The sequence below is a fragment of the Passer domesticus genome, chromosome 3, assembly GCF_036417665.1.
Source record: "Passer domesticus isolate bPasDom1 chromosome 3, bPasDom1.hap1, whole genome shotgun sequence".
NCBI lineage: Eukaryota > Metazoa > Chordata > Aves > Passeriformes > Passeridae > Passer > Passer domesticus.
In genome coordinates, this window is record NC_087476.1 from 15,861,989 (window position 1) to 15,885,059 (window position 23,071).

Below are 23,071 nucleotides of genomic sequence, written 5' to 3' on the forward strand. Positions count from 1 at the left end.
CGCCCTGCCCGCGCTCGCCCCCGCGGCGGCGCGCTCCGCTCCGATTGGCCGGCCGTGCGCGGGGGGGCGGGGCCTGGCGCGCAGGCCGGGCCGCTATTGGCCGCGTGGGCGCGGGCCGCGCAGCGGGTCGGTGCGCGCGCCAACGCCCTTCAGCGCTGGCTCGGCCGAGACGGGAGCGGCTCTTTCTCTCCGCCACAGCCCCGAGCGCGGCACCGACCGGGTGCGGCCCGGCCCCACAGCCCGGCGGACCCAGGTGAGCGCGGGGCCGCGGCCGGCGGCGGGATGGGCCCCGCTCCGCTGCCTCCTCCCGCCGCGTCCTCCATTTTGTGATCGCGGCGTGGAGAGCTCGGCGGCCCCGGGGAGCGGGAGGTGCATCCAGCGCCGCCATTTCGCACCCGCCGCCGCTTCCTCTTCCCGCCCCGTCGCCACGGGGACTCCGCCGGCCGCCCCCGCGCCCCCCGCCGTCCCAGGGGACGCGGCCGCTGAGCCCGGGACCGCACCCGCTGCCGTGTACCGGGAGCCGCCGCGCCGAGGTCCGGATCGGCGGCCGCCGGGGCGCACGGGAGGCCGGCTCCGCCGCGCCCCGCCGCCGGAGGAGAAGCGCCCGGGGCCCCCTCCCCGGCCTCGCGGCCCCGGCCCCGCTCGCCCCCCGGGAGGCGGGTCCTGGAGGGGTTTAACCCCCGCTGTGCTCCCCGGCGCCGAGCTCGCCTTGCTGCTTTTATTATGTATTTTTTTCCCGCCAGTCCCGGCATTCATGCCCGCCTGCCTCCGGCGCTCCCTCCCGCAGGGCTGGTAGCGCACGGAGGCAGGGATTTGGGCGAGGGCCCTCGGCAGGGTGGTAACCAGGAATCATTCCACGAGCCCCTGTTAGAGGGCATATTAATATGCTCACGTAGGGCACGAAGGAAGAGCGGGGCGATGGCTTTTTTCAGATGGAAAACCAGCTATTTCCACTGCTTGGGCGGCTGGCTGCCGTCCCTCGGATAGCACCGGCCGAGTGTGACTCCTCCGCCTGGGTTTCTAGGTCGTGGTTTCCCGAGGGGTGGACCCTTGGGACGAGTCCCCGTAGCCTTGCATGGAAGGGCAGGATGTTGCACTCCGCCTCTCCAGGAGCAGCACCTGGAGATGGGGAAGGGAAGGCAAGGCTCGCAGTAATTCTCTTTTTTTGCTGAGTTGCGATGGGGTGCTGCAGGACCGTGTTGGGTGGTGTTTATCCTGGCATCACGGTTGCTGTCTTCTTTCTTGTCAGGTTTTGAGGCGCATTCTCGTGTTGATAGTGTGACATCTCCAGCTTCTTCTGCTACTGCACTGCTCTTGTCCCACTGCCAGCCACCATGGATAAGACCGAGTTGATCCAGAAAGCCAAGCTGGCTGAGCAAGCCGAGCGCTACGATGACATGGCCACCTGCATGAAGGCGGTCACGGAGCAAGGGGCCGAGCTGTCCAACGAGGAGCGCAACCTGCTCTCCGTGGCCTACAAGAACGTGGTGGGGGGGCGGCGCTCGGCCTGGAGGGTCATCTCCAGCATCGAGCAGAAGACAGACACCAGTGACAAGAAGATGCAGCTTATCAAGGACTATCGGGAGAAGGTGGAGTCTGAGCTCAGGTCCATCTGCACCACGGTGCTGGTAAGTGGGGACTTTTTTTTTTGTTATATTTTGTTTAAGGTAGAGAAATGCAGTATTTAAGTGTGCTGCTGTACTGGGGGAAGCATTGGGAACTTGGTTGGGGTATATCATCCCATGTTGTGCTGGGGTAGGTGAGGCCAGTACTGTAACTTGTACAACCCTTACCTAGGTCCCCGTGATGAGGAGGAACAACTGCACTGTGCTATTGGCCCTGTATGTGTAGAGGTATTTGATACTGCATATGAATCACTCCACCCAGAAATGTACCTAATAGACACTCAAAACTGAGTATTTCACCAGGTAGTTGCAGAGATACAGAGAATTTAGTCTCTGTGCTGTGGTTAGTAAACCTATTCATAAGCTGGAAACGTGAAAACTCCTTTGTTCAGATCAACTAATAACTTGCTACAAACGTTGAAACAATGTGTGCATTTTGTTTACTTCCTCATGAATAGAAATACTCTAGAGGGGTCTTCAAGAGACATTTTGAGGAATGTTTTAACATAAATTTGACTTTACAAACTTAGACATCTGTATTGAAGGGGGGAAAGAGACATGTAGAAATTGTCTTTGTTCGATGCAAGCTGACTTCTCAGGGTACCTTTGAGATGAGTTTGCAGTAATTACGGAGCAATGTAAAGCTAAGGTGTAAAGACTGGAATGATACCCTAAGCATGCATCAAACCTATAAGTACATTTCTGTGGAAGCAGCAGAATTCCAGACGCTGTTGATAGGAGAACTGTAGTGGGAGCTCAAGAGATGTGTGTCAGCAGTGTGGAGGCTGCTGGACCCAGTTCTGCATGACCAGGGAATTGTACTGCAAGAAACTGCATGTGCATAGTGCAGTAGTAATTCTGTGGCAGATCATCTTCAGTGGTTGATTTGCTCCTCTTAGTTACCTTTTCTTTGGTGTCTAGTATTGCTAATGTGAGACCAGGAGGAAGCAAGTCTGTAAGGAAATAGACAATTTTGAGGTAAATTTATCCTAGATTTGTTTAGGAGATGTGAATTTAAAGGTGGCTCGTTTGGAAGTAACTGATTTTTCTTCTTGATTAAGTGTTCTGGCTCATGCACAAGGGAATGCTTCTTTGGATTGTGCTGAAAATACCTGTATACTTCCTTGTATGCTGCCACCTAGATTTGTTCTTTCTTTCTAAAACAAAATGAGTTATCTTGAAAATAATTTTCATATTTATTACCTTTATGAATCAGTTAATTCCTTAGCGCATTTAAGAGCCCCTACCTTCCACAAGAGCAAAATTGTTTCTCCAGTTACAGGTGTATTGATGTTATGAAACTTTCACCTTTGTGAAAATGATGGGACTTTTGTAGGATTCCTGCTTCCTGTGACAAGAGTTTCACTCTTGTGAACCCTGTGTGATGAAGTGCCAGCATTTGTGTCACTCTTTTTTCTCTACTAGAGCCCCACTTCAGAACTAACTCCTTGGGACCTCCATGTAAAGCTCACTCTTAATCTTTAACCTCCCTTTGTCCTTTTACTAAATCTAATGCCTTGGAGAAAGTGATGCATAAAATCTCATACTGGTTGTGCCATTTTGCCAAGGAACTTTTGTTTCTGTAGGGAGAGCCCCTTCACCCAGTGTCTCTACTGAAGTTATTCTACCCCATCTGATGGTGGCCAGCAGGTATTCTGGTAGCTGTGCTAGCCCAGACCTGTAGTGTAGGGACAGCAAGCTCTTCCTGTGCTGGATGAATTTCTCAGTGCACTCTCGTTTCTGCGTTCTCGGTAATGGCCTGTTGGCAGCTCTCCCCTTCCGGCCTGGAAGGCTGCAGGAAGTAGTGAAGACCAAAACCTGCAGCTGAGCATGCTTTTCCTGTCCTGACCTGCTGCAAAGATGTGCCTTCTTTGGTAGAAGGAGATGTTGGCTGTCTACTGCAAGCCTTCCTTTTTTTTTATTCTTCCTTTGAGGGACATGTGCAGTTCTGTTCTCTTCTGATTCCCTCCCTTTCCCCCTCCATCTACCACTCCTGTGATCCATGAGTCAGCATGAGAGGTTGGAATTCAGGACTAGCAGGCATTACAAAGGATGGGTTTCCTAAAGTTGAGCCACACAATTATTTTGGCTCCTCCTTTAAATGATAATTTCTTCTGTACTAGTACTATGGTAACAGCTTGTGCCTTTTTCAGATCTCTTCAGCTGAATCTCAGAGATGCCTTTTTAATTCTAGGAAGGCAGCTAAACTAACAACTGCTGGCAAGTAGTATGGAAAGGTTGCTTGTCATCTGGAGTATTTGGATTTAGCAAGGGTGGGTGTGTTGGGTGGAGTGTGACTGCTGTTAGTCATACTACTAACAGTTTTTTCAAAAGGTTTTTTTTTAACTACTGGTGTGGCATCTTTCTAAATCTTCATGTAGAAGTACTTGTGCTACCATTAAAAATGCTGCTAATTTTTTAATTAAAATTTCAGGAACATGGAATCTGTAATTACTTTTTTTCCTGCAAAAAAAAAAAAAAATGCCCCAAGTCAGTTAAGCATTGTTTCAGGTCATGGTTTGATAAAGAACTTAATTACCACTAGAATACAAACATTCAAAGTTGCGTTGAGATATCTGTATATAGATATATACATAAAAATAAAGCTTTTACTGATTATTTAACTGTCATTCTTTAACTGCCTATCTTGCAAGTAGGCATGATCTGAATGCTTTTCAGCTGTTAATTTTATGACTGATCTTTCAGATGAGAATAGCTCTTTAATGGAGAAATGGTATGGCTGTCAAACAACTTGCACAAATGTTTTATTTCAAAGGTACACTAGGAGGTTTTGCTGAACTCCCTGTATTGATTGATTAATTCTTTGGTAATGTAGAGTTAATGTTGAATCATCCCTTATGACTCATAGTTAAAACTGTTCTTGAAACTCTCTTCTTGAATAAAGAAACAGGTTGGCAACTTATTTTTTTTCAAGATAAAGCTGTACTATGTTGATTCATATACTCTGAGGACAAAGTTTGTGTTGATTTCTCTTGACTTGAGTCATTTCGAGATGGATACTAGATAATGTAAAAGGGGTGGATGCAGCAGCAACTTTCATATAATTAGTGAAATGATGTGGGAAACTTTGAAGATGGAACATAGAGTATAAGGTTTGCTTAGTTACATGCACACTCCACTGTTCAGTGACAACAGTTTTTCAAAAAAGTTAACTTTTGAATTGGACCCTTTCTGGGGAAGCAGATTAAACTGGTGGCTTTTCTGAGAGCCTCGCTCGTTTTGCATGGCTGTAACTTGTGTTGCATTCAGGCTCCTTTGTTCTGCAGAGAGCTGTAATGTGAAGGCAGGGAGGACAGCAGCCCTTGCCTGGGAGTGCTCTCCAGCTCGAGGGGTTTTGTGAGTGTTTGCATGTGTTCAGTTTCTAGGTCCTGATGTGTTGGAGCTCTTCTTGGACTAATAGAGATAAGGTTTGGTAACTGTTTGCCCACAGTTTAAATCTTGATGAATATGCAGAATCATTAGGGCTTGAAAATAACTGTGTCTTGATTGTTACTTCTCCTGTCTCTAGGTGAAATGTTAAAGTGTTTTTTAAATATTCTTAGAAAATTTTGTGTAGAAAAGTTACATACCTGAGGCTTTTAAGTTGTTTCCCATTTATCAGTTTTCACAGTGCCCTCTGTAAACATTTTTACATTGTATTGTGTCAGGCCCATGTTGGCTTGTTGTTCTGGAAATGAGCAATGGCATTGTGAACTCTGAGGAATGAGGGAACAGTCACATTACTTGTGCTGTTGATTCTTTTTGCCACCCTGTGGCAGTGCCTGCAATGAAAGCTATAGGTGTGTATTGTCTGTATTTTTATTATCTTAAGGCTGATGGGATGCTTTGATCTTCTGAGAGATTTTACTGTTAATTGTTGAAAGTGTGTATTAGTGTGTTGCTCTTGCCAGCTCCCCTTTCCTTCCTTCCTCCCTCCCTCCCTCTCCCCAAGGTTGCAATGTTGTTCCTACTGCTGCTTCACGTACTTAAGGAACAATAAAAGCTAATGAAAATGAGTAAAAGAACCTGTCCACTTCTGATTATTATCCATTTTGTAGCTCTAGTTCTAAAGTTAGTCACTTAAAATGAGTAGAACAAAAATCGTGATGCTAGAAGGTAATGTTTAGAGCAGTTTGTTTCAGCAGCACAAGTTCAGAAGGTACATAGCTAATTCAGTGAAGTTGGCATTTTCTTGCAAATAGATTACTCATATCAGCTAAAATATCTGATGTCTGATGATGGATAGCTTTGACCACAGCTCTGTTTCTTCCCTGCTGTTAACTTTGGCCTACAGAAAAGTGAAATCTTTGTGGTTTTTATTGCACATGCAGAACTTTGTGATATTCAGTAGGTATCAGCTTCATGCTTCTATCTAAACAATTTACCAAAATTTCTTATCTTGTGAATTCTTTGTCTCTGTGTTCCTATTGCCAGAGAAGAGAGAGAGTTTGTACAGAAATATATGGTGCAGAGGTGAAACCCACTAAAAGGGTATTCCATACAGTCTTTTGATACAGGGAACTGTGTAGGATGCAGTTTTATTTTGAAGGTCAGGCATGCTAATCAATATTACATTTGGACTTGAGTTAGTTGTCCCAGTTGTGGATGGAACAGTGTTTCAAGCACTACTTTTAACCTTTTGTAAGTTAAAGCAACTGCTATTCTTAAATGGCTGACTGAAAGGAAAGGCTACTTCATAAAAGTTAGGTTGGGAATGTTACTTCTTGGTAAGTCCAGAATTGTGGAGTGAATGTGAATTGGATGAATAGTTTGGAATAAATAGTCTTTTTTTGTGAAAAGTAATTTGTGGAGAGAGAGATTATTTTTCCTTTGTGTTCTTAGCACAATTTCTAGCAACCATCAACATTTGTGGTAAGAATTGTGAAACTTAATAGTTTAATTTTTTTTAGTTCAATATGGTTGAAACTTAGATCTGAACTTGACTTATTCATAGTTCTACCTTCTCTTACCTTCTCTGTCATCTTTCAGTAGAGTCTGCTGCTGGAATCCTCACTCTTGTGCAAAGAAAATGAATCATTTCTGAAAAGGGACTGATTCTTGGAGAAACAAAGCCTAGAGTGCACTGAGGTTCTTGAACAGACTGTGAACTGTTCAAGACTCCAGCTGAGAATAGTTCAAGGAATTCTGATGGTAGCTGAAGCCTCCATCCCATGCAGTCATTGCTTGCTGCCCCCTCCCCTTACAGCTGAATGCTGTCTAGAATTACTAAATTTCTTGGAGGACGTTTATTGCTTTGGTGGCCTTGAGAAAGTAGAATGTGCTCACTGGGTCAAACTGGACAATAAAGCCAAAAATTTTGGTTTTTTCTGCTAATGCAGTGAAGTTTTTAACAGATTTTATAAATCGCTGTTACGCTAACCTGCTAGACAGCTGTCTCACAGGCACTTCTACTACCTTGGATACTAATGTGATGAGCTGCCTTTTTGAAGAAAAGCACAGAAGGCTGTATGTGAGCGAGACAGAATTTGATGGGGAAAGAACACACTTGATTTTGAAGGTTATTACACTTGATTTCTTTATCATGGCACAAATTGGGGTTGTTTAGCACAGTGTTAAAGGAGCAGATTGTACCAGTTTCTGTACAGGCACTGCAGCTTGGAATTCTGGTTTCAGTAGTGGGGGGGATGCGTGATTTTCAGAGGAAGGTAGTGAAGAAAACAGCAGAGGAAGGGCTGGTAAAAGTGCATGGGTATACTTTGTAAGTTTGGGAGATGAAGGTGCACGCTTGATTAATCAATGTTTTCATATTTAGCTTTATGCTCTTGGCCTTTGAGAACGAGGGGCCAGGTGCTTTCTTACTGCCCATAGACTTGAATCCAATTTTGTCACAAAGGTAAGGTAAGTGATAGCACTTCATTTGTGATACTCAGTATAGCTCCACCAAATTTATTGGAGGGGTGTTTACAAGTTTCTCCTCATCCTTTCTGCATTCCAGGAAGCTGGAACCAACATGAGAACACTTTAGTGTGCATACTGCTGATTTGGAAGCTTGTCATTTGCTAATCCATCCTGTATATGAATATATAACAGTGCCTGGTTTGTGTGAGCCAGGCACAAAGGAGAGGCAGCAAAACAGTGTGAGTGCTCAGTTTCACATCTTGTAGTCTATGCACCCACCAAAACATCAGATGTCAAGATCTAAGAACTGGAAGTCCTGAATTAGCTATATACCTTTCTCTAAATTTGTTAAAGTAATCAAGGGTTTGATTTACCAGTTTCTAATATTGATAAGGGTTTCTTATTTGCTCTGTTACTCTTTATTCTCTCCTTTAATTTATACTCTCCTTTAATTTATATGCTCTCTTCACTGAAGTAGCCTGATATACAAGTAGTATTCAGCTCTGAAAACAGATTTGCATTTGCTTTAATAATAGCTTTTCTAAATACACTTTATATACTCTTACCTGACTGACAGCCACATCATTCCTGGATAAAACTTCTTCAGGAAGTTTTGTTCTGAAGTCAAATGTATTTTGCAAAATTCTTGTAAGCAGAAATTGTTTTTAATAAAAGTAGGTAGCAGGGCCTTAGCAAAAAGTCATGGCTCACTTTCTGTGAGATGTTGTAACCAGGTTATCTGAAATGTTGACTTCAGTTTTTCTGACCTAAGGTTAGACTTCATTGTTACAGGTTGTCTCATTTGGTGAATAACAAATTACTGGCACACTCTCAGTCACAGTCCCAATAGACTGAGTAAAATAATATATTGCTGGGTTTGCTTCAAGATACAGGATGATGCAAAAGGCTCTTCCAAGCTACACCATGCAATGGGAAGAAAGTATATCCGTTGTGTTACCATTTTGAGTTTCAGTGATCCCAAGCCTCTGATCAAGAGCTCCCAGAGACCAGAACTGAAGCAAGTCAAAATGAGTTCTTTGTGTAAGGGCAATGTACCTTAAGACCACATAACTCCTTGTGTGCTGTTGTTTCTCTTGAGTGCTGTTAGTCTAGATATACCTTGGCCAGTCATTTAATTTTACCTTTGGGTTTCTGTAGCTGCAGAGCATAGAAGTATTTTTAAATAGAAATTTAGACTTTTTTTGGTTGATTCTGTCATATTATGCAATGCCACAAATGGATACTAAAAGAAGCTTTTAGATGGCCAGGATTCTGTAGAGAAGGATTTGGTGTCTAAAATGTGTGTTTGCTAAGAGAAGAGCACTTGGAAGTATTTTGAGGAATTAGAAGTATGTAAAATGCAGTCATGGAAGAATGTTAGAATCAATTTGAGATAAATATGTCAGATACCAAAGAATTTTTCCTGAAAGCTTTTAGCTGTGTTGTAGAGCCATTAACTCATCAAAAATTTATACTTTTTGAAAAGAAGAATGACTTCTTTTTTAATACTCATTTTCTACATTTGATGGGGGGGGAACTAGAAAACTTCAGGGTCTTCTGTAAAAACTTAATAGCTCTGTGACTTTCACTGGATTGTTCATCTTGTCTGAAAAAAATCTATAGAAAGGAGAACTTGTATTTCCATACACTTACAGTTCCTGGCTTACATAGTTCTCTGGGGACCACAGAACTTTCTAACTTGAGGAGAAGTATAAGCAGTGAGTGTAAATTCTAGATTAAATTAATCTCAACCCCAGGTGGGAATAGTGTGGGCAGACGTGCTGCAGCTCAGGCTTCCAGTGCATTTGTTAAGTGAGATTCCAGATACTTCATTCAGGGCCAATCCTAGGTATTGGCTGCCAGTTCTTAAAACTCTATAGACAAAGACATGGAACCAAGTGGAAAAGATGAATTAGGTCACCCTCTCTGTTTTCATGTCAGGTACATTTGTCTCCGCTCTCAGTAGTGCTCTGTCAGGTCGTCTTAAGGCCATGCCATTACTGGAAAGGTGCACACATTTTTTCCTCAATACATAAACTGAAACACTGTTAGTCTGGAGAGGTTTGTATGAAAATCACTTAATGTTCTCCCAAAAGGAGTTGATGCATAGAGCTTGGATCCTGAAGGATGAAGAACTCAGTTCCGCTGAATTACACTGTTGAAAGTAAAGTGATCTTACTGTTGCAGCAGGGGACTCTCCCTTTCCTGTCAAGAAAACAACTGCTGAACGTTAAAAAACACCTAGGTTTCAGTGAGTCATACTGTGGACTTTGGAATGACTGATTTTACTTAAAATAGTCAAGAAGTCTTAAATACTACTCTGCTAGACGATTAAAACAGGCAGTCATTTGTGAGTAGAAGCCTTATTGAAAGGTCTGAGCCCACACCAATCATCTCTGCTGTCAGAGACTTTGGAATATTTGATGTGTTGAAATTCACATTTAAGTTATATTAGGTGATTATGTTGGTCTGAGCTGCCTCACCAACTTTAGCTTTGCTTTTTGACTGCAGCTGGGGTGGAAACCATTTCTGTCTATGCTGTTTCTAGGTACTTTTTTCATATTGGGTCTAGATGGACTGTCAAAAATACTTGAGACTGAATAATTTTTCCAAATATTTTGCATACTGCAGCCCTGAATTTATGTAGCCTCATACACTCCTAGTGTTCTTGTGAGATGCAGGCTGCTCATCTAGATGGGATTCTGATGTTGAATCCATGTTTCAGGGTGGTGAGTTAACTTGCTAGAAGAAGTGTTGACATGCACTCTGTGCCTTGTGCATTATTTTTAGGAACCTTGTCTCAAAATAGGTTTATTTTGAAACAGTTTCTTCACTTGCGTGTGACTTTTTGGTTCTGTGGGGTTTGGCCAATTAGTGTGTGGTACAACATGAAGCAATCAGTTACTTGCTGTTACCCAGGTAACATATGTTCTGGTGCCTGTGCTCCTTAATAAGCAAAACAACCCAAAAGCACTTAAAGCTCAAAACAGAGAACATTCAGTGTCAGTTCAGAAAGCAAAGAAACATCTAGGAAACAGCAATAAAACTCAGTCCAGTTCCTGTAAAACCTGTGAAAAATCGGTACTCTGTGGAATGACGGCACCTCCTCTGCTGGCAGGTCTGAGAACGCTTGGACAGCTAAGAGCTGCTGAGCAAAGTTCAACTTTTTTTTTGTGTGTGTGTGGGTTTTTTTTGTTTGTTTGTTTGTTTTTTTGATGTTGTTTTTCTTGTTTCTTTTTTTCCATATAAAAGTATTGATATTAGTTTTTTCTTCTGTCAAAAAATTACTACTATAGGATTTCGTTTTTTCTAGATGCTTTTCATGTCATACGAGTTCAAGCCAGGTGAAGGATATTGTTTTAAATTACTAAAACCTGCAAATGCCAATTACTTCACACAAACTGTTAAGATGTTCACTTTTAAAAATAGCATTTAAAGTTACATTCCCAGAAGATGGAGATGGTGCTTAAATAAGGTATTTTAAACATCTTGAAGTAAGATATATGGGCTTAAGGTTCAAGGGTATTGTTGAAACACTCTGACTTGAAAAATCAAACTTTATCCGACATAGACTTCATTCAGAAAATTCTGTGCCAGCCATTTAGAGTATTGACACGCTCCTCCTTGCTAAATACCACGCAGCAGCTTAACTTCTGGGACAAACTTTTGGAGAGCATTGCTGTTTCTGATGGTTGCTTTTACATTGACTTCTTTCCTTTTAGTGGAACAAAATTAATGATAAACTGTACTCAGTGAGAAATGCAAATGACAATGTAGATCTGTCTTTTAATACTGTAACACTAAATAACTTGGTGCTGGTGGTGTGACCCAAACATGTCATAGGTGTTGACATCTGGGTGATGGTGACATTATAAGTGTTTTTGATTACTTGAGTTTACCACATTGAGAATGTCTGTCCTTACTTAGGCACATGCTGTCTTTAATATGCTTTGAAAATTGGCCTCAGACTAGTTGTGATGGGTAGATAGTCTCTGGAGCTGAGCTGGTTCACATTTATCCTCTGGTATTGAATGGTTAAGTGTGAAGAATATATCCACTAGCTACTGGTATTGTAGTATGTGAGGAGACACACTCATGAACTCGCTACTCTTACTGAAGTCCAAGTCCAAATGGCACAACCACTGAAGGAAGCTAAAAGGTCAGTTGGGTATTCAAGATGGGCTTTTTTCCAAATTCATCTTTGCTGGTACGATTTTTTTATAGCTGGATATGTGGGAAGAGAGAAGAGCACAGACCAGATAGCAGTGGTATTTTTCTGCCACTTGAACCTACCCTGTAGTTAAACTGTATAGAAAGTATTTAGCATACACTGTGGTTGAACTTAATGTCTCAATCAGTCTTGCCTTTTAAAATAGGCTTAGGTGGGGAGAGAGTGGTGGGACTTTCTGTTATGATGTCAGCTTTTTCAAGGAGATGTTGCCCTGAAAAGAGCAAACAGAAAGCATATGTGGTGTGGGACTGGAACACGAATTGCAGGGGAGATGTGCCAGTGTATTGTAAGGAGAGGTTGGCTGGATGCACACACCACAAATAATTATTGAGGAGATCTGTCTTGAGGGAGCTGCTTTGTCTGTGTCAGACATACCTTCAGGTAAAGGTATGCCTGACATTCCTTCAGGACTTGCTTTTCATAAAGCTGGAAAAATGGGGAAGTGATGAGAGCAGATAGACTGACTTAGTATTTCTGGCTCAGGTTGATTGAAATGGTCAGTGAGAACCACGTGTTCAACCCTTGAGGCTACTTAAACAGAAGGGAAAAGGGACTGAGAGGATACTTAGTTGGGAAAGAACAAGAGTTCTTTCCAACAAGAGTTGGAAAAGGATCCAAAAAGGCAATTGAAATGTAAGTTTCATTTGCATGTAGAGGAAGATGTTTGCCAATGGAGAGAGAAAGAAAAAAAATTCAGCTTTTAGGGGAAGAAGTATCTGGCTGCCAGGCTCCCAGCCTGGTCCCCATGGCTTCTCCAGGCAGCTGCAGACCTGTTCCAGGTTCCATAATAGATAAATAAGCCTTCCTTTCATGGGAGGGGAAAAGAATATCATATATGAGAATATGATGCTGTTAGGATGACAAGAGTGTTAGCACACCATGAAGTTGGAAATAAACTGAGATGGATCAGCAGCACTTAGGAGAAGTGGAGTGGGGAATCTTGTCATGCTCCAGGAGGACCAGCAGGCCACTTGAGCATAATATGGCAGTGTGGGTGACAGCAGCTACCAACCACAGACTGTCACACTGCAAACCTGCTGTAATGCAGCTCCAGTGGGTCACAGAGGGTCTGGTCTGAGGATGCAGCTTTGATTCCTGCATCTCATACTGCTCCTGGTTCTGAGAGGCACCCCCCATCAGGGCAGATCAGCTCACCTTCAGGTGGCTTTCCTGCAGCTTCTGAGTATGCTTTGTGTTGTAGAGCACATAATTCCTGTTTTTTTCAAGGCTTGGCTTAGAACGTGATGGGAAGAGCTGCAATTCTTAAGTGATGGTGGCAGCTGTATTTTAATACATGAAAGGGATGGGCACATTCACTGTATGGGAGCATGGATGGCAGTCTTCCTCATCCATTAAGTATTGCCTTACTTAATTCCAGAATCATGCCTCTGGCAGTGCTTGTCTCTGCCTAGGTAAAATCACAAAAAGTTTGATGCTCTCTGTGGTCTACTTCATTGCTTTGCCTGCCTGTAGTCATTTTACTTAATATCAGCTGATGTTTAAAATAAGAATTCCTGGCTAATTTCTCTCTGCTGGAAAGGTAAAAATGTCCAGGTGGGGAAAGATGAGAGAAGAGATGCAGGAAATCACAAGTTTTTCTGGCTTTACTGACTCACAGCAGTGTAAAGCAAATAGTTTGGCTTATTGTGCTGTCTGTTCTCACTATGCCACCAAGATTTTGTCTCTAAAGGAGGGTAAGATGCCTTCCAAGAAATTATGATAATCCTGAGATGAATGGCTCATGAAGTACACCAAATAAATCATTGATTTGAAAGATTTAACATCTGGCTTGATAAATAATCAGCTTCACTCAAAATCTGTTTGGATTCTGTTCTAACCTACGTGATTCATAAATGAGATCTTGTTCCATTTAAGGCTATTCAAAAAACAAAACTGAATATGTGAAGTCCAGAATGAGAATGCTCCACCATAGCTGAAGGAAAAGGCACAGGCCTCTTCTTGTGTTATGTAAGGACTAGGAGGCCCTTAAGATGAACTGGGAGTGAGAGCTGCTGGGCTGCTGAGCTTCTCCACCTGAGAAGTGCTAGGAAATAACCCACTCTTTTCTGTCTGAAAAACTGCAGCTCATTCTCAGCATCACTTCTTTCTCTAAGTTTCTCAGAAGTTTGGACAGAGCCACTGGCTATCAGAGTAATGTCTGTGTGTAATGAAGGCAGCATTTTAAGGTTGCACTGACCCACAGGCCACAGTGCTGCTTGCTTGTGGAGGGCTGGCACAGCAAAATCCTTTCATATTCCCAGGAAAAGTATATGGCCTACCCCATCTGGGGGGAGGAAAAAGTGGGTACTGATGCTCTAGGGAATGTAGCTTTCAGATTTGGCTTAAATTTGCCATGCTAAAGCTTTTCTGTAAACATTCTTTAGTGTGCACTAGATTCCAGGGGTTAAGTGTTTTTCAGCCATAACCAAGCCAGATCAGCTCTAGAGCTAGAGCTGCCTCCAAAGCCAGAATTTTGTAATAAAATGGGTAAGACTTTTTGTGTGCTAAGTATACAGTAAATTTCTGTGTTTTGGAAAGCATAAAAAAATGCCTGATTGCCTGATTGTTCCCTTGTTGATATAGTTGTAACATCTTGAAAGTTTTATTTCAGTATTTGAAAGATGAATCAAAGATACAGTTTTGTATCTACATGGCATTTTAAACCAGGTATCTTCTCTGCTTGTCTGGTCAGTGCTCCTTACACTGTGGCACAGTTAATCTGAGCACATGGATAGATCACATCTCTGCTACTTAATGCAGTCCCAGCCATAGGATGGCTTTTGGAGCCTGGTGGTTATTCTTCAGACATCATGGATTTATGGAACATTAATTAGTTCTAAACCACAGGTGTATTATCACGTTTCATCATTCTGGGCACTTTCTTGGAAAATCAAATTCAAATGTTAGACTTGAGGTTACCACATTGTTGTCCCTGAGACTGAAACTGGTTTGTGTAGTGTTGCCCTTTTATGGCTGACCTAGACATTGTCATAGGAGAAAAGCAGCAGGGAAACATTGAGCCAAAATGTGATTGTTTTTTTCTTTGCAGAAATCTGTAGAGTGGGAATAAGTCATTCTAATATGGAATGATTCATGCACAATAACAGTATTAATACAGTGTTGTATTACCCATCTGCCTACTGCCTTTTAACTCTTGTTTTGAAACAGGCCTAAGGTTTTGCTGCTTTTTCCATAACACCAGTGATCTGTACTGTTCTGTATGTTTGCTGAAGCCCCTCTGTACTTGGCTGTGTTAAAGTGTTACACAGATTCCTCACTTATGCCTTTGCCAAATAGCCAGTGTCTAGGCTTTGGCAGTGGTTTTATACCTTATAGAAACTCCTAAAAATGTCTTTGATTTGGTAGGTGCCAAGGGTATGTCAGGCTTGGTATCAGCTTACCTTCTGCTGCTTTCCCTAGGGTGGTATCAAGGGCAGGTGTGGCTCTTCCTGCCTTACTGCCTTGGTGGGCATCTCTGAGGGAGCTTGTCTGGGCACTGCAGTGTTACATCCATGGGACACGTACAGTTTGGATGCAAAAATGCTTTTTTAACCCAATTGGAAGTACCCTACTACAAGTGTCAGTTTAAAATAATTGCCAAAACCTCAAATGGACTTGGATTGAGTAAACACTTTGAACTGGACTGCTTTGCTTCTATTGATCATTAAAGGAAGTAATAATGGTGTGGTTGTATGCATAGGGAGTAAGTTTGTCTAAAATTAGCTTGTTTTGATTATAGTGCTCTAGTAGTCAATTAAAGTGCTAAGGATTTTTGTGTAGAAAGCTAACAGTTGCTTGAATATTTCCTTTGTAGCTGCTTCTTGTATTTGGATACATGTTCCTGTAACAAAAATCTTAACTAGCCAGCTGCATGCTTTGTGGAAACTTTCTGCTCCTTTTTTGACCTATTTACTTTCCAGATAAGTAAATGCAGATCTTTATCACTTACATTCCTACTGTGAAGTTTCTCTGGGCATTGCAGGGTTTCCTTAAGTATCTGAACTAATTTGCATCTTTTGTCAATTCTGGAGAGCATGGTTGGTTGTAGTAATGAGTTGGGTAAAATCTCTGGAGTTCAGGGGCAAGGTCAGCCAGAAGTTGCTCTGCTGCTTGTCAGTTCTCTGAACTACCCTGTTCTCTAGGGGAAAGTCCTGTGTCTCTTCTCTCCTTTCTTCACCCCTGTTTTAGGATGATTTGCAGCCTTGGAGAGAGACTTACCTTCTCTTTCTGGAGGCTTGCAAGCCTTTCCTTGTCCTTCTGGCATTGGGTAGGGGAGCTGTGAACAAGGGGAGTGGTGTTTGCAGCAGCTCAGGCTGTGCTGGAGAGCACTGTATAGCTCTTTCCATTCAGGGACTGGCAAGGTGGATATGAAGGAAGCCTCCCTGCTGTGCTGCAGCCAGGTGTTCCTTTAGAGCCTTGTGAAGAGCTGCTGGTGCACTTTGGTGAGGTTGGCTGCCAACTGAATGGGTTTGAATCCTTGACCCCCTGTGGTAGGTGGGCTGGAGATTCCTTATCACGAATCTAATAAACAGAATTGATGACAAAAAAAGTAGCTTTGGAACTTTGTGTTGTGTTTTGCTTTTCCAGTAAAAGCTTACTCATTTGCAATGTTTTTGAAATGAGAGTGTATTTCCTGAAACTAAACTTGGTCCTGAAACTGTACATCAGTAAACCTTTCCTTGTTACTTGCAGTCTGATTAGCCAGTTGTCTGTTCATTTTAATGTAGTCTCTGGTTTTGTGCCTAAAGTCAGTTTGTTGGAATAAGTGTGCATCTATCTAAAATGCCTTAGAAATCTGTTTAGCCTTGTATCAAACATTTGAGTCCATCCAAACTGGATGAACTCAAATCTGGGAGATAAGTAGATTGAACTTAACTGCAGTGGTGTTTGCAATATGTCAATGTGTGTTTTGTTGTTGTTTCAGGAGCTCTTGGACAAATATTTAATAGCTAATGCAACTAATCCAGAGAGCAAGGTATTCTACCTGAAGATGAAGGGAGACTACTTCCGATACCTGGCTGAGGTTGCCTGTGGTGATGACAGAAAACGTAAGTACAGCTCTGCTCGTGGGTGAGGGGCCAGGAAATGAAATACACAGACTCCAAATTCACATGAGTTAGCTGTGTTTCAGTCAGAAATCTCCAGTTTTCATACAGACAGAGAGCAAAACTGACTAGACCTTAAGAATGCCGGGGAATTTGAGCCGGTGTTCCTGTCATCTACCCTAAATTCCTGAATAGTTGTTCCATAATGCTTACTTCAAATCTTCTGGAAAACAGTGTAGGTGAAGGTATGGTAATATATTTAAAGTTGCTTGTTTGTAGTTCTTTACTAAAAGTTGGTTTGGGCAAGTAAATGAATCTCTATAATATTTTGTACTGCATGGTAGAGTCCTGTTGGTCTTCAAATTATAACCATTTCACTGTGAAGCAGACTTCATTGCAGTCATCTGCGTTTGTAAAGAAGCCACAAAATTACTAGGTTGATACTCTAGAAAAAAAGCATGAGCTGTACTCTAAAATTATTGATTTTAATGGGAATAATACTGTTCCTGAAATTTGAGTTTGCCTTTTGGATTCAGCAGGAAAGCCTGGAAACTGCTGCTTGATACTGGGCATCTTGAGACTGTAGACCTTTCCTAGGAGTTAGAACAGGTGCACAGGTAGTTGTAGGTACCTCAGGAACCTCTCCTGGGGAAGGTTTTAACTCTGTATTGAGCAGATGTACAGAATTCATTATTAAAACTGTCTAGCAAGGTGCCCACATAGTGTTGTGATGTTAAAAACTCTTGGTATCATAAGTTAGTGATCTGTTTCTGTATAACAGACTAAAATTAGTTGTGCTTTGGTGCTGTGACACAAAGGAGAGGGACTGCTGGAACGCGTGGATGCTGCAGTGGCTGCCCCCTGGGCTTGGGCATGGCAGGGTCTGACCCTGTTGGCCACCAGAAACTGATTGCAGCACACAGTGGGAGGATGGGGCTGGCTGTCCCTTCAGTGAAGGCTTCATTAGTCTGCCTCTATTGTAGGAGCATTCACGTTGAAAGATGAAAACATACAGAATGGAGTAGAAGTCTTTGCATTAATGTGTTGTATTCAGAAATTCCTAACCCTTAATTTGATTCAAGTAGCAGCAGCGAGTCCATGGGTAGCAGAGAAAACCTGCCTTTGGCTTTCACAAAGATCATCTGATTTATACTTTGTCTCTAGCAACAGATACAAATCTGGGCTTGTCCAAGCACAGAAATACCTGCTCCTGTTTGCTGAAAGCACTGCAGTTAAATGGCACACATGCTGATAGGGGATGCAGTGCAGGGGAGGTTGATTGATGCAGCCTTGTTAGCAGATCCTGCTGGTGCTTAGCTCTGAAGTTACAGTTTATGTGGATCACCATGTGGACTTTTCTGCTTAACTTCTTGCAAGCTTCAAGACTTCAAGCTTTTCTGATGTTCCACCTCAAAACATCTGTTTATTTTCTCAGCTTCAAATGTATTTTATGTTCTTACAAGCTAATTTATCTCCTGGATTTGCTAGCTTTTTGCCTTCTTTCACCTGTTCTCAACAAATAGATAGTCCTTTAGCATCATTACTGTGTAAGTACTGGAAAGTCCAAATCTGTCTTTACTCTTTTGAGTACTTACTATATTTTACTTACCAAGTTTTTTTACCAGCATTTCCTGGAGCAGTGCCAGTACTAGCTAGCTCCCTCACAGAATATTTTGAGCTCTGACAATGACCTTTCTTTTCCTGCAGTCTCCTTCCATTCTGCAGCATGTTTAAGGCAGCTGTTGGCCCTTTGGCTGTCTATCAGAAGTGAATCTGGAATAGATTATAGGTAGCACTCCTGAAGTATTCTGACCTGGTAACCTCTTTTCTCTGTCGTGTTTATCCCAGTTATTTTGGGCACAACATCCAGGCTTTTAATCTTGGCCTGTCTACACGGAGATTTTGGATGCAAACCTTCAGTTTTTCAGGAGCATGCTGTGTGTGCCTTCCAAACTTCCTCAAGGAACTGGGCCTTCTTTACTCTGCACCCGTAACTCACATGAACATGTCCATCCTGAGAAAGGATGGAGTACGAGTTCTGTAGGAAAAGTAATGCACAAATGCTTCCCCTCCACCCCCAAAGTATCAAAGACCACTGAAGACTGAAGTAGTCTTGGATGCTTGTGTTTACTAAGTTCTGTGTGTTTATCTCTCTTGAATGCCTTTGCTCTGTAGTAGCTTAGTTTGCTCCCTGTGCTTTGTCAGTGGCAGCTGTACTTAAGATGGGTGTACAATCATTAATTTGATTAAAGGTAAGTGCACTGTTTTCCTAAGAACAGGTTTATGTACAGCACTAGAGTCTCCTACTAATGGAGTCATCTAGGTAGGAATCTCTTTTAAAAAATTTAAACAAACCCCAAACCAGTTTGTTTGTCATCCTTTTACAGAAACAATAGAAAACTCACAGGGAGCTTATCAGGAGGCATTTGATATCAGCAAGAAGGAGATGCAGCCAACACATCCAATTCGTCTGGGTCTAGCTCTTAACTTCTCTGTATTTTATTATGAGATTCTCAACAATCCTGAGCTTGCCTGCACACTGGCAAAGACAGTAAGTCACTTTTTTTTTTCCCAGTATGTCTGCAGGGAAAGTAGAAGAGAGTTTATGGTTAAAACTATGAATTATTGCTTCCTAGAGTTTGTGAATGAAATGATCAAATTTAAAGTTTCTGGTTTCCTAGCTCATATTGTTAGTGGGATTGAAGGGGTACAAGCAGGCTGTGTTTGCAATGTGACTTAAATTTTCAGCAGCATGGGAAGCTTTTATTTTGTCTTTAGTATGGTTTTGTTTCAAGTAGAGCAGGTCATTTAACTTCTGATGTTGCTTATTTTTTATTTTTTGAGCTACATTTTCTGGTAGGTTTAGCTTCTGCTTGCTTAATGATCAGTTAATAGAGAGGCTAAAGATTGTTTAATTATTCCAGGCGTTCGATGAGGCAATTGCAGAACTTGATACACTGAACGAAGACTCATACAAAGACAGTACTCTCATCATGCAGTTGCTTAGAGACAACCTAACAGTAAGTTGCTTTTTTATGTATTATCTGGTACTTTTCTCCAGGTGTTTGCTTAGACTGAATCTGTGATGGAAAAAACCTTATTTTCCTCTCACACAAAGCACAGCACTGACCTGGGCTGTTTCCTATGATACCTTTTCATAACTTAGTTGGAATGTTGTGTAAGTTGATGTCCAACTTCATGGCATGTAATCTGGAATAACAGCCTGGTTAGCTTACATTCTTCCTGGTGTGATGGCCTTTATGGCAGAGGGGAGAAGGGGCATTCAGCCCAACCTAATGTGTAAGATAGGACAAGGAATTTAAAAAGGTCATCTGTGATCTATCAGGGAATTTTACTCAAACTTTTTTGATTACTGCCTCAAAACAAAGTTTCTCCTGGTGTACATCCAGTGTAGCTTGCTTTACTTGTTGTCCTGATTTTCATTCAAAAGCTCTGAAATTTCAGTGTACTAAGAATAAAATCAGTTTGTTTGAGTGTATTATTATAATGATAAACCATTTAAGAAAAATGCTTTATGGAACAACTAAGTTGTATTAAAATATGCAGCTATGGCAGTTTTTCAGGGAATACTGCATTTAAAATTAGAACAACATTTATTATTTTGCAGTAGTCTTTCAGTAGAAGTGTCTGTTGTTAGCAGAGTGAAGTGAGTAGCTTTGATAACCAAAGTGGCAATCTACAGTTGCAGGATTCAGACTGCTGTGTTTGAAATGGAAGTTGCCTGTGGAGCTGCCATTGAGGCTGTTGAATGGCCTGGGATAGATGGCACAGCTCACTGTTAGGCACAAGAGCTGGAGCCACTGAGAGCATGTCTGCACTGCCTGAGGAGGAAGCTCCTTGTGCCCTGTGCATGGGGAGCTCTGTCCTGTTACCTCTCCCCCAGCAGGTGCTGGAAGCCAGGTTGTGCAGTGCCAGTGCACTGGTACTTCGTGGGCATCCTTAAGTGTAATTCATTGTAGTTTCCTGACACTCAGTAGTTGTCTCTTTTTGGACTTCAAGCTGCACTTCTGAAAGCTGACACTGTTCTTCTTTTCTTTCTAGTTATGGACATCAGACAGTGCAGGAGAAGAATGTGATGCTGCAGAAGGTGCAGAAAACTAAACTGCACGTGGGGCGTCATTCTCCCTTTCCTTCTCAAAAAAACCTTTTTACACGTCTCCATTCCTTATAGCTCCACTTGGATTTCCTATAGCAAAGAAAGCCCATCCATGTGTATGGAAATCAATTTATAGTCTTTTCACACTGCAGCTTTGGGAAAACTCCATTCCTTGATTTGTGTTTGTCCTGGCCTTCCTGGTGTGCGGTTACTGCTGTAGAAAAGTATTAATAGCTTCATTTCATATAAACATAAGTAACTTCCAAACACTTATGTAGCGGACTAAAGTGTACCTGGTATTTAAAAACAAATCTGAACCAGTTCCTGCCAGTTGACTGTGTTTTGTATTACAGTAAGATATGAAAATGTAGTTAATTGCAACAAAAGAGTGTTTCACATAGCATTTAATTCTCCACATTCCCTTCTTATTCTGCAGGGTTTCCTTTCCATAATTGACTTTCACATGCTACTGTGTATTTGTTTCAGTAGGAATATGGAAGTTCTGGGCCAGATCAAGTTGAGCATTTAAAGTTTGGAAAACCACAAATTGAGTTGCTTCCCGTATCATGTAATACAGAAGCTTGTGTGTTCAAAAACAGGGGCTTCTCTTAATCTTCAGTTGCTGCTGTTTAAGTTGATATCCCTTCCCAATAAAAGTTCACTTACACTCCTGCCTTTGTAGTTCTGGTATTCACTTTACTATGTATTAGAAGCAGCATGTTACTGCTGGAGTACAGGCAGTGCTTTTTGGCAGACTAAAGTGCATGTCATTTCTTAATACACTGGAATGGGAAAACCAATTGAAGTTCACATGTCCAAGTATAAAATTTAGTACTTTTCCATGCAGGTTTGTGCACATGTGAGAAGGTGTCAAGTTTGTCCAGTGATTGTTAGAGAGTTTGGACCACTATTGTGTGTTGCTAATCATTGATTGTAGTCCCAAAAAAGCCTTGTGAAAATGTTATGCCCTCTGTAACAGCAAAGTAACATTAAATAAAATTACATTTTATAAACCACCTACTGTTGACTTGTAACAATTCCATATAATAACTTAAGGGCTGAACTTAAGAAGTAAGTTTTTGTGCTGGAAATGTCTTTCTCAAATTTATTGCATACTTCTTAAAAGTCTGCTTTTAAATGAACTTGTTTTAAAAAAATACCCCAGATAACTTTTCATAGTTAATCTGACATGTGGACTTCTTAATAACTAAATCTACTGAAGGAAATGGATTTACCTTAGTTATGAACTGAGAAAAGGTAGCCAATTTCTTTATACTCTTTCATGGCTTGCAAATATTCTCATCTAAATGATGCCATTTTTTTTGTAATCTATTGGAGTTCTCTGCTGGGTTCTCTGTTGTGTTTTTCCTGATGGATCTCATTACAGTGTCCCAGCTACATGTTTAGTGATGCAGAGGACTTTGTCATGCTCTAGAATGTTAGTTTGTGTGCTGCTACATCATGATCTGCTTTCTCTTGTTCTTAGACTACATTTAGTGTTACTGTTTTCCCTCATTTTTTGGACCTTTTTGTAACAATATGTTGCTCTGCTTTTTTTTCTTTTCCCCCTGGATCCCTTAAGAGTTTTTTTCCTAAATCTCTACCTCTTACTTTCCCATGTTGGTGGGTTTTTGAAAATATTTAACTCTTTGTAGTGTTGTAGCTGGACAAGAAATCACATTACAAAAAAGGATATATATTACTAGTCCTGGAAAGCTTCTGGTGGTATATCTTCCACCTTCCATGTTTTTATTCATTGAGTGTGCACAATGAGTGTTTCTACAATAAAACTGTTCAGATTCTGTGCTTCAATTGACATGCATTGCTCTAAAAAAAAAAACTGTATAAATTCCATTTTCTTCATGCAGTCACTTTGAATTGCTGTCAAAGTATTGTGTGGCAGGACTCTACATAGTAAACTCATATGCTTCTTAATCGGTGTTTTGGTTTCGTAATTTCCCCTCCCCCACACATTTCTTACTGATCCTTTCTTTGTTTCATGAAGGTTTTAGCTGCTAAGTGCTGCCATTCTCTCATAAGGCTGTTTGGGTACTGCACGTAGCAGTCAGCTTTATCTGCTCATTTTTTGCTTTCTTTGCTCAAGGTTTGCTTTCTTTGCTGTCTTAGCTTGCACTGCATCGTCAGCTAACACTGTTCTCTTGTTTCCTTTCTTTTGCACCTTGTTGAGAGAGTT

General features: G+C 41.7%; 1 protein-coding gene across 1 annotated transcript; it reads left to right on the forward strand.

The window, feature by feature from the left end:
- The first annotated feature begins 94 nt into the window (after positions 1-94).
- Positions 95-21,893, forward strand: YWHAQ (tyrosine 3-monooxygenase/tryptophan 5-monooxygenase activation protein theta). The gene is made up of 6 exons (XM_064411972.1): positions 95-253; positions 1,250-1,628; positions 16,640-16,763; positions 19,148-19,311; positions 19,685-19,780; positions 20,823-21,893. The coding sequence occupies exons 2-6, from the start codon at positions 1,335-1,337 to the stop codon at positions 20,880-20,882; spliced, it is 738 nt and encodes a 245-aa protein (XP_064268042.1). The 5' UTR covers positions 95-253; positions 1,250-1,334; the 3' UTR covers positions 20,883-21,893.
- The last annotated feature ends 1,178 nt before the right edge of the window (positions 21,894-23,071 follow it).